Raw genomic sequence first — 10724 nt, 5'->3', positions numbered from 1 at the left:
ACACACACACACACACACACACACACACACACACACACACACACACACACACACACACACACACACACACACACACACGCCCACCTCTGCAGTTCGCCCATGCTGACGGACGAGTGGCGGGCCGGCTCCTCCTTCTCCGTTCCAAACGGAGCCGATGCAAGCGTGCTCATGGTGGTGATGGTGGTGGCGGCCAACGCATTGCCCGTCGTCACAGATCCACGACGCAGCCGTCGCCTGATGCGTTCGCGCAGTGGTGCGCGCTTCCGACTGCGCTCAGTGCTGCTGGCGGTGTTCGAAGCACCGGTGGTGGTGATGTTGGTACTTGATTGCGCTTGCTGGTTGGCTGACGCCTTCGCTTCCTCTTGCTGCTGCTGAAGAAGAAGTCGTTCGTGCTGCTGTTCGAGGCGCTTTTGCTCCTGCAGCAGCTGCTCGTGTTGTGGGAGTTGCTGTTGTTCCTGCTGCTCCTGCTGCTGCTGTTGTTGTTGCTCCTGCTGCTGCTGCTGTTCTTGGGCGTGTGTAGTGGGGGCTTGGAACACGTCTGCTGTAGCCACAGCGCCTCCCTGTGGCGGTGGCGACCGCTCTGCACGCGCAAAACGTGAACTCGTCTTCAACTGCAACAGCTCCTCCCTTGCAGCTGCATCGTCCCTCGCCGCGCCCTCAGCAGCTACTTCACCACTGTTCATGCTGCTTCCACCTCTTTCATCACCATCACCACCACGATCACCATCACCACCACGATCACCCCCAACATCGTCCTCCTCGGCATGCCCGTCCTCCTCTGCGTCGGAGAGCGCTGTTGGTGTCAGGAATGGCGTCGAATCAGCGCCGCCAACAGACACCTGCACCTCCACCGATTCCTGGGCACCGGGACCATCGCACACACGCACAACGCGGCCCGTGAGCTGTGGCGGGCTCACAGCACCATCGCCATCGTTGCCATGGCTGCCGTCTTGTGGCGCCAGGTTGGCACTGTTGGCAAGGCTGAGCGTGGCGTGGTCGCTGCCACTCGCTGTTGATGACGGGACTTCATTGACCGGTGACAGCTGCTTGCTGCGGTGCAATTCCTTTTGGTCCTGTTGCTGTTGCTCCTCCTTTTGGTGTTGGTGGTGATGGTCCTCCGCTTCGCTTGGCCGCGTGTCTTCGACGGCGGTTTCCCGCGACGAAACTGCTGACTGCTGCAAACCACCCGTGGTGATGGCTCCGTCAATCGATTCAATCACGCCAGGCGACACACCGGCACCAGCAGCACCGCCGTCATCATCATCATCATCACTGTGCTCGTCGTCATCATCGTCATCATCATCATCCTCATCATCATCATTGTCGTCGAAAGCGTGCGGCCAGTGCCGCGAGTCAATCAGCGCCGGGAAACGCGACGTTGGGATGTCGAGAAAGTGGTTCAGCAGCACGCGCTCCTCCATGTGCATCATGTAGCTGGCAAAGCACAGCAGGCGCACCACGCTCTTCACCCGCAGCAGCGTGCCGTAGTCGTCGTCGCCGCGCAGGATTAGCGTGCACGTCAGCGCAGGGTCGCACCCCTGTATCATTGTGTGTGTGTGTGTGTGTGTGTGTGTGTGTGTGTGTTGGCAGGTGAGTGAAATTGAACAAACTTGAAATGAGAGGTTGCGCGTACACACATGACTTTACACAGCAAACGTTGTGGGATGTCCACTGACACCACACAGGCACGCACGCGAGTGCGGTGAACAGACCTCAAAGAACGCCAGCGTCTTCTCTTCTCCATTCGCCAACTCAATCTTCCTCAGATGGAACAGTTCGCAAACGCCTGGACCAGGTGCAGCAAAGCGCGAACCATGAGTGCCAGTGAGCATTCATGAAGACGTGGTGGATGGGAGTTGATCACACATCCACACACACACACACACACACACACATGCGGAAGGCAGACTTTGAGTCAACTGGCATGTGCATGTCACACACGTACAGCCCACAGCACACACACACACATGCGCGTACCGAGCTGTGTTTGGATGAGTTCTTCGATGGAGCGGAGGATGACGGCGCCAGTGCAGCGGGCGAGCGCCGTCAGCACGTGCCTCTTCACATTCACCATCACGTTGATCCCGGCCTGAGGGGCGGTGTTGTGTGTGTGTGTGTGTGTGTGTGTGTGTGTGTGTGTGTGTGTGTGTGTGTGTGTGTGTGTGTGTGTGTGTGTGTGTGTCGTGTTGTGAGCGAATTATAGCTGAGTGAACTGTTTGTGTGGTGTGTCACTCGCAAGGGTGTCGTATGCATGAGCGCGTGTGCATGCGCAATTCGCTGCCGCCATTACGGCTGTACCTCTCGCAGTAGATCCTGGGCGACGCGGGCGACAGTGGCGCTCACAAGCACTGATTTCAGTCGCAGAAGAACAAAGACGAAGACGAAGACGAAGAGGAGGAGAACGGGGGGCAGTGAGTTGAAGGAAGCCAACCAAACGCGCATTCAAACAAACATACACAACCAAGCACACGCGTACACAAACAGGAGGGAGCGACAAGCGCAGCGAAACAGTGTGCGCGTGTGTGTGTGTGCGCGTGTGTGTGTGCGGGTACCGAGGTCTGGATGGCAGCGGCGGATGCGGGCGACGACGTTCTTGAGGAATTCCTGTTGACAGCAGCAGCGGCAGCAGTGACCACGCATGGAGACACAAGTTGGTGGCATGAAAGAGTGGGAGGAGCGTGCGCAGCGGATGGTGATATAGCGCATGCACACCGCATAACAACACACGTCCACCAAAGTATCGCACACTGACACACAATCGCAACCACAACCACAACCACACACAACCACACACAATATCACACACAACCACACACACACAACCACACACACACACACAACCACAACCACACACACACACACACAAATACACAAACACATATCAAGTTGAGCAAGCCATACCCTCTCTTGCAGGAGAAGGGCGTCCATACTCGCAAACTTGGAGGTGCCGCGACTGTCACATCGATGTGCCGACGGAACAGCAGCAGCATGAGGGTTGTGCGGGTGAGCAAAGGAGACGTATGGTGGCCATGGAGTTGAGCAGCGCACACAAGCATGGTCACACGTCAGGAAAACTTGCATGAACACGAACACACGCACACGCACAAACACGCACACACACGCACACACAATCACACACACACACAAAAAAAAAAAAAAAAAAAAAAAAAACACACGCCACACACACACACACACACGCGGTGCAGGGCACCTTGTAAACTCGACGGGAAAGTCGAGCATGAGCAAGCGCGGGCGCTTGATGCGCCGCCGCATGGCCTTATGGACGAGATTCTTGGTGAAGATGACGCCGCTGTGGTACGAGCACTCGCCAATGTCGCCCCCGGGCAGGCAGCGGATCTTCACGTACTTACGCACGTCCATCTGTCGCAAGTGGGAGAGGGTGGGGGTGGACGTGGAGGAGGGGGGGGGGGTAGCGGGATGGATGGATGGGCGGGGGTGACGTGAATGGATGGGTGAAGGATTGAAGGACAGCGGAGAAGTTAACCCTCCCAACGTGGTTTGGGGGAACAGCAGAGAGGCGGCGATGACAGACCAGAACCGCACACAGCCCATCAGCAATGCCGCCAAGCAAGGAAAGAGCAGGGAGAGCAGCCGCCACCACCACCACCACCACCACCACAACAACAACAACAACAACAACTACCACCACCACCGCTCATCGGCAAGTCGTGTACCTGGTCACCCATCTTGATGCGCGGGCAAATTGTGGACCCGACGCGCTCAATCAGAGGAAAGATGCACTGGCCCCAGCTCTCCGGCAACTTTGCGTCCTCCAGGCACTAGGGATGGCGACGATCATGATGGTGGTGGTGGTGGTGGTGGTGGTTGTGGTGGTTGTGGTGGTGGTGGTGGTGGTGGTGGTGAGCAAGACATTGGTGGAGAGACTGTGGCGAAGGAAACACAATCCAGAAGCGAAACCGCACGCACGCATGTCCACACATTTCACGTGCCCAACCGTTCACCGCGTCGTACCTGGTAAAGGAGCCTGTGCAGGTGGGCGAGGCTGGCAGCCCTGAACCGCTTGGTGGCGAGCACGCGCCCTCCTTGCTCCTGATCGACGGAGGACGCAGATATCACCTGGCATGCCACGTAGGTTGCGTGAATGCATGCAAGTGTAAGGTTATGTATGCGTGTGCGTGTATTGTGCGTGGGCGGTTGTGCGTGTGCGTGTGTGCGTTCATTTGTGCAAATATTCCGTGTATGGTTCGTCTCACCGTCACGGTTTCTGCGTCGGGCCGCACCTCCTGTTGTCACCATTTCAAGTAGATGGTGGTAAGCACACAGAGGAAGCGAAAAACCCTTCAACAAATACCCAAACATACAACAACACCCGCACGCCGCCATCAACACCACCACCACCACCACCATCGACCACCACCACCACCACCATCAGCACCTCGACGGCTGGGGTGTCCATGGCGGGTCGCGTCGTGTGCCACGCGGGCGATCGTGGGGCAGCCGCCACCGGCGCAGCAACAGACCCCGCGTCCCTGATGCGTCGTGGTGATGGTTGTGGCGATGTTATTCAGGGTGGTGATGATGGTGATGGTTGTGGTGATGTTATTGAGGGTGGTGATGGTGGTGATGGTTGTGGTGGTGTTTTTGAGGGTGGTGATGGTGGTGATGGTGAATACGCAGGCGTGTTTGCAACAGAAGGCTGAGGACTGCGTATATGCGTGTGTATGTACATCAATGACAACACAACGGCACTTGTCCACATGTGTGTGTGTGCGTGCTTCCACGTGCAAATGTGTGTTCTCATGGTTCTCACGGTGGGATTGGCGATTGCGATGGTGAGCTGACGCCGCCAAAGGGCGCGGCGTGTGTTGCGACGTGGTGCCGGGACGTCACGCTGGCGGGGACAAAGGTGGAAAGGCAGGAGAAGCTGGCGTCACATCACTCAAAGGGGGAGGGTGACGAAAATTGGGCACACAGACACGCAGCACACATTCGCGCAACACACACACACACACACACACACACACACATCCGCACACACACACACACACACACACACACACACACACACACACACACATCCGCACGGGCATGCAAACGTGTGCTGTGTTGCTTGTTCTTACACTTGGACGTTTGGATCCTGCACAAGTGGCTCCTCCTCGATGGCAATACCCAACTCCTCGTCCTCCTCCGCCAACGTCGGCTCAAGCACCTGGATGTCCTTCAGCCAGTTGGGCTCCGTGCTGTCCACGTGTGTGATGTCGCCAGCACCGGCACCTGCGCCGCTGCTGCTGCCGCTCGCCCGCCCCTCGCGTGTGTCCGTGTCCATCACGTCCAGGGAGAAGATGCGCGGCGATAGCCGGTAGCACGTGCCGTCGTCCTTGTACACATGCGGCTGCAGAGGGTGACACGTGTGTGTGTGTGTGTGTGTGTGTGTGTGTGTGTGTGTGTGTGTGTGTTTGTGTGTGTGTGTGTGTGTGTGTGAATAAGAGCGTCACGGCACTCAGTCACACGACAGTTTTAGCATGTTCTCCATCCCCCTTCCACAGCACACTTGACGGTCGGCCGTGGCTGTACCTTGTCTGTGCGGCCCACGCTGGAGATGAGGTCATTGTCGAGAAGCACCTGCCCAATTTCAACAGCCTGATGACAGCGGTGTTGGTGATGTTGGTGTTGTGGTGACATGATGGTAGTGATGGTGTTAGCAGTGGTAGTTGCGGTGTTTGTGACAAGACAAGCATGAAGAAGCGAGAGAGAGAGAGAGACAGACAGACAGACAGAGAGAGACAGAGACGCATTGTCTGTGTGGGCGGGTGTGCCTGCACTTGCTTCTATTTCATGCCCACCTGTGCTCTGCGCCGGACGTAGGATTGGCGAAGGAGCCAGGACACAAATTCCTCCCCTACAAATGCGTCTTCCACATCAGATGTTTCCTTGGTGGTGAAGGAACAGATTTGCGGCAGTTGTGACAGAGACAGGAGAGGTGTGAGATGGCGGCGGGTTAAACGCATGATGAACGAACGGTGCAGGCCAATCACGTGCAGCAGGTCAGAATGAGCTCACCCAACGCTGCCAACACACACACACACACACGCACACACACACACGCACACACGCACACACACACACACACACACACACGACACACACAAACACACACAGACACACAGACACACAGACACACACACACACACACACACACCATCACACCATCACACCAAACAAAACGCCAGCGCACCAGGAGTTCGATCTGGCCCTTGGAGACGGCTCTGCAGAGGAGCTCGCTGCACACCTTCACCGTGGGCACGTGCTCCGTGCTCGTGCTGCCAAACAGCGACAGCAGCGGCTTTGGTAGACCCGCCCGCCCACGGCCATCCGAGTCTGGAGAGTGGAGGCGATGGTGGTGGTGGTGGTAGTGGTGGTGAGGAGGGTGGTGGTGAGGAGGGTGGTGATATTGAGGAGTTGAAGTGACGGAGATTAGATTGCTGGGGGTGATGGTATTCGATGGATTGGTGTGTTGGCTGAATGGTTCTGCGCACGTGCACGCACAGAAGTTAACACAAACACTATCACACACACACACACACACGCGCGCGCGCGCGCGTGCCCACAAACACGGCGCAACATACCATCGCTGTCTGTGCGCGGGCGCGTTGAGTGGTGCATGGAGGCAAACGAGGAATCAAGTACAGAGACCGGCTGGGCCCGCGCAGACTGCAGCAGCGATAGGAGGAGGAGGAGGAGGAGAAGTGCGTGTGTAAAGGGAGTGCACATGGGTGACTTGGGTCAACGCACGACGTTGAATGCAGACATGCTTGCTCCCATTGCTTTGCGCAATGCTCCACACACACGCACGCACGCACGCACACACACGCACACACACACACACTCACTCACTCACTCACTCACTCACTCACGCACACATAGCTCATCGCCGACATCTGTTGTAATTACCGGCTGTGCCTTTGAGGGCGACGTGACGACGTGTGCGCAGAAGTTGCAGCAGCGAAGGTACCCGGCCCGCCCCACGTAGTGCCCGGGAATCTGATCCCGACAGCACCTGATGCGGAGCGCGCGCGTGTTATTGTGTGTGGGTGTGTGTATGTGTGTGTATGTGATTGTGTGTGTGTGTGTGTGTGTGTGTGTGTGTGTGTGTGGGTGTGATTTCGTATGTATACACGTGTGCGTAGACAGCTACTCACTTGAACCAACGAACCTCAGGCATTCTCCGCACCACACCACACCACCACCACCACACCAAGGGCCCCACCTCCAGCAAAAGATCTGGCCGCACACGCGGCAGTGGTGGCGGCGGCGAATGGCGTGGAAGGGCATACCACACTCGTAACACTCCTTCACGTTGTCGTCAGGCATCCAGTGCTCCCGAAACTCCTGATGTTGCGTTGCGAAAGGTGGCGCAGCGAATACAGCGACGGTAGCAATGGCCATTCGCAGCAGTAGAGGCAGCAGAGACAACGGGCGGTGGTCGTGGATGTGAGCAATGGAGCACTGAAGCAAACACTCTGGCGAACAAGCGACACTAGCAAGGCGCTGCTGCAATTCAACATCACGACACAACAACACGACATGACATGGCGACACGCGATGGAAGCAGCAACACTTGTGGCAGCAAGGAAGACTATAGGTGGTGTCATCACCGCACCTTGTCGTGTGTGGATATGCCGAGCAGCTGAACGCGCCGCAGAACACCCGACATGCGCAGCATACTCGACGACCGTCTGTCGTGCCGACGCAATCGTGAGAGCGTGTGGTGATGACAGCATGGCAGCAAGCACAAGCACAAGCACATGATATGTGTGTGGTGTGTATGTGTGTGTGTGTGTGTGTGTGTGCGTGTGTGTGTGTGGGTGGGTGGGTGGGTGTGTGTGGGTGTGTGGGTGTGTGTATGTGTGACACTCAGGCACTCGCACGCACAAAAACACCAGTACACACAGACGCAAACGCAGATACGCACACACAACACCATTCCTTTGCTTCCGCCGCCCACTCGCTCACTCTCGAGTCGCCGGGGCATCGGTTGCAATGGAGGCTTCCCGGGCACGTGCTGATGAAGACAAGGCTTCTCCGCCTGACGTTGCCGTCGTTCCTGCTACTGTCGTAGCGGCCGCCTTGGATGATGACGATGATGATGCCACCGCAGCTGATGCTTTGCCAGACATGCCAGCACCTCCACCGGTTGCTGGCGCAGAGACAGCGGTAGTGCCGCTACCGGGCGCGCCAAGACGCAGAGATGGGTCAGAGGTGCTGCGACCCTGATCAGACCCCTGACTCGACGGCAGCGTTGCCTGTGTGCCTGTGCCGGCTCGCGATGGCCCCGGCCGCGACAGCCTCGGCATCTTCAGCATCGGGATCGGCTTGATCTTCTCCGGGGCGGGAAACAGGGACAGCTCGTTTGGTTTGCCCTCGGTCACCAAAGGTGGGCGCTCTGGCATGCCCATGGGGACTCTGGCGCCTCGCTTTGCCGAGGATCCCTGCTGCGCCGCCTGCGACGACGCTGGTCGCTGGTGTGACTCTGCTGCTTCGGACGTGGCGACAACAAATTCCTTCTGAGGTCCATGAGGCCTGTGGTGCCGCTGTGTTCCTTGCTGCTGGTGCTGCTGGTGCTGCTGGTGCTGCTGGTGCTGGTGTTGTTGTGGCTGTACCACTCTCTGCTGTGCGTGTGTGTCCGCGGGCCTCAGCGTACCTTGCTGTTGCTGTTGGTGCTGGGCGACGTCTTCGGCACTCTCCACATACCGTGGCAGCTGGCGGTGATGAATGAAACCGTCATGGAACAGCTCGGCCTGCTGTGACGATGAAGAAGGAGCAGACGACGCCGTCGGTGCTTGTGGTGGCGCAGACGACGACGATGACGGCGATGACGATGAGGACCCGAAGGAAAACCAACGCGCCACGGAGAAGGCAGGCGCAGGCTTCACCTCCGATGGCGGCGGCTCAAAGCTCTGATACAACCCCTCCATCGTCGCTGCTGAAAAGTGCCTTAAATCTTCCATAAATCGTCCTGACTTTGAGCAAGCAAGCAAGAAGCAAGCAAACGTCGTTTTTGTGTGTCGCAGAAGTGGAGTGTTCGTGTGTGATTGAGTGCTGTGAACCGAGCCAGCGAACGAGCTCACTGGCAACCAAGGCAAGATGGCTGTGCTGATGGAGACGAGCCTGGGCGATCTTGAGATCGACCTCTACACAGAGGAATGCCCCCAAGGTACATGTGTGTGTGTGCGTGTGTGTGTGTGTGTGTGTGTGTGTGTGTCTGTGTGTCTGTGTGTCTGTGTGTCTGTGTGCGTGTGTGTGTGTGTGCGTATGTGTGTGTGTGTGTGTGTGTGTCTGTGTGTGTGTGTGTGTCTGTGAGTGTGTGCGTCTGCTGTGTGAGTGTGTGTGTGTGTGCGTGTGTGCGTCTGCTGTGTGAGTATGTGTGTTTGTGTGTTTGTGTGTGTGTGTGTGTGTGTGCATTTGCTTGCGAAGCGTTTACTCCATGTCATATGCCCCTCACGGAGTGCAGTCGACTTACGCTTCAAACACACGTCGTGGCGTTCGTGGTGATGTGTTGCAGAGGCCATGAACTTCCTCAAGCTTTGCAAGTGCAAGTACTACAACTTCTCCTTGTTTCACCGCGTTGTGGTATGTGAAGAGAAATTGTGTGATTGACAACATGGATGGCCCCATCGCACGCCTCCCGCCTCATCGCAGTCCGATTCTCGTTTATTTGCCTTCACCCGCCTTTGGATAGAGGAACTTTGTGGCGCAGACGGGCGACCCAACGGGCCGTGGATCCGGAGGCGAATCAGTGTGGGGGTGAGTATCATGTGTGTGTGTGTGTGTGTGTGTGTGTGTGTGTTCATGTGTGTGCTTGTTTGAGCGAGACGCTCACCGCAAACACACACATGAACACACACACACACACACACACACTCTCTCTCTCTCTGTCTCTCTCTCTCTCTCTCTCTCTCTCTCTCTCTCTCTCTCTCTCTCTCTCTCTCTCTCTCTCTCTCTCTCTCTCTCTCTCTCTCTCTCTCTCTCTCTCTCTCTCTCTCTCTCTCTCTCTCTCTCTCTCTATCTCTCTATCTCTCTCTCGCCCGCCGGCTTGTCTCTTCAGCACTGGAAGCCAACGGTGTTTGCGCAGTGCACACAGACGAGCCCTGCACGTCCTTCTGCCCCACCGTCGCCGACACGAGGCAGCCCCTCCCCCATCAAGTCGCCACCGCCCAAGATGGCCCTCTCCCCGGGCGAGGACCGATACAACCCCACCAACACATCGTCGCGTGTAGCCAGCGCACCCATGTCGCCCACATATCAATCGCCCATGCCCTCAGCCAGGCGGGCTTTGCCACACTTCTTCCACACCCACACGGGTATACAGTTGTTGGTGTTGTTTTGCCTTTGTGCACGCATGCATACGTGTGTGTGCTTTGTATGAGAGTGGTTGTGTGTGTGTGTGAGAGAGTGAGTGAGAGAGAGAGCGCGCGCATGTGCGTGTGTGTGTGTGTGCGTGTGTGTGTGTGTGCCTGTTTTGTTGTGTGTGTGTGTGTGTGTGTGCCTGTTTTGTGAGTGTGCGCTGCTTTGTATGTATTCGATACCTGTGCTGCGTGTACACTTGCAAGCTTCAATTCACTCTCATCATGTGACGTTTACCACCCTCCACCGCGTTCTTGTTTGCGATCTACATCAAGCGTTTTTGCGTCAGGCGTGCCAGCAGTGCCACGGCACCATCCTGTACCTGAACAAGTACAGAA

General features: G+C 57.0%; 2 protein-coding genes across 2 annotated transcripts in view; one reads left to right on the top strand and one right to left on the bottom strand.

Moving 5' to 3' along the window:
• Nucleotides 1–8963, bottom strand: part of PTSG_12655 (uncharacterized protein) — a 19178-nt gene extending 10215 nt beyond the window's left edge. Inside the window, exons 1-21 of the mRNA XM_004991679.1 lie at nucleotides 7996–8963; nucleotides 7643–7718; nucleotides 7250–7371; nucleotides 6934–7039; nucleotides 6609–6693; nucleotides 6218–6360; nucleotides 5826–5912; nucleotides 5557–5622; nucleotides 5103–5374; nucleotides 4793–4873; nucleotides 4418–4511; nucleotides 4236–4265; nucleotides 3994–4098; nucleotides 3696–3800; nucleotides 3212–3381; nucleotides 2902–2953; nucleotides 2553–2604; nucleotides 2299–2348; nucleotides 1978–2089; nucleotides 1713–1786; nucleotides 85–1538 (exon numbers count right to left, since the gene is read on the bottom strand). Of these exons, the coding sequence (XP_004991736.1) occupies nucleotides 85–1538; nucleotides 1713–1786; nucleotides 1978–2089; nucleotides 2299–2348; nucleotides 2553–2604; nucleotides 2902–2953; nucleotides 3212–3381; nucleotides 3696–3800; nucleotides 3994–4098; nucleotides 4236–4265; nucleotides 4418–4511; nucleotides 4793–4873; nucleotides 5103–5374; nucleotides 5557–5622; nucleotides 5826–5912; nucleotides 6218–6360; nucleotides 6609–6693; nucleotides 6934–7039; nucleotides 7250–7371; nucleotides 7643–7718; nucleotides 7996–8957 (4298 nt within the window). The 5' untranslated portion in view covers nucleotides 8958–8963. The remainder of the gene's footprint in view (nucleotides 1–84; nucleotides 1539–1712; nucleotides 1787–1977; nucleotides 2090–2298; nucleotides 2349–2552; nucleotides 2605–2901; nucleotides 2954–3211; nucleotides 3382–3695; nucleotides 3801–3993; nucleotides 4099–4235; nucleotides 4266–4417; nucleotides 4512–4792; nucleotides 4874–5102; nucleotides 5375–5556; nucleotides 5623–5825; nucleotides 5913–6217; nucleotides 6361–6608; nucleotides 6694–6933; nucleotides 7040–7249; nucleotides 7372–7642; nucleotides 7719–7995) is intronic.
• Nucleotides 8964–8998: 35 nt separating this feature from the next.
• PTSG_07932 (uncharacterized protein) overlaps nucleotides 8999–10724 on the top strand; it is a gene marked incomplete at its 3' end in the record, with an annotated part of 3827 nt that continues 2101 nt past the window's right edge. Inside the window, exons 1-6 of the mRNA XM_004991678.1 lie at nucleotides 8999–9196; nucleotides 9545–9612; nucleotides 9722–9786; nucleotides 9851–9916; nucleotides 10434–10486; nucleotides 10593–10677. Coding sequence (XP_004991735.1) covers nucleotides 9127–9196; nucleotides 9545–9612; nucleotides 9722–9786; nucleotides 9851–9916; nucleotides 10434–10486; nucleotides 10593–10677 — 407 coding nt within the window. The 5' untranslated portion in view covers nucleotides 8999–9126. The remainder of the gene's footprint in view (nucleotides 9197–9544; nucleotides 9613–9721; nucleotides 9787–9850; nucleotides 9917–10433; nucleotides 10487–10592; nucleotides 10678–10724) is intronic.

The sequence above is a fragment of the Salpingoeca rosetta genome (genome assembly GCF_000188695.1).
Source record: "Salpingoeca rosetta unplaced genomic scaffold supercont1.19, whole genome shotgun sequence".
Classification (NCBI taxonomy): Eukaryota; class Choanoflagellata; order Craspedida; family Salpingoecidae; genus Salpingoeca; species Salpingoeca rosetta.
Note: the sequence above shows the minus strand (reverse complement) of the source record. Positions and strands in the feature narration are given on the sequence as shown.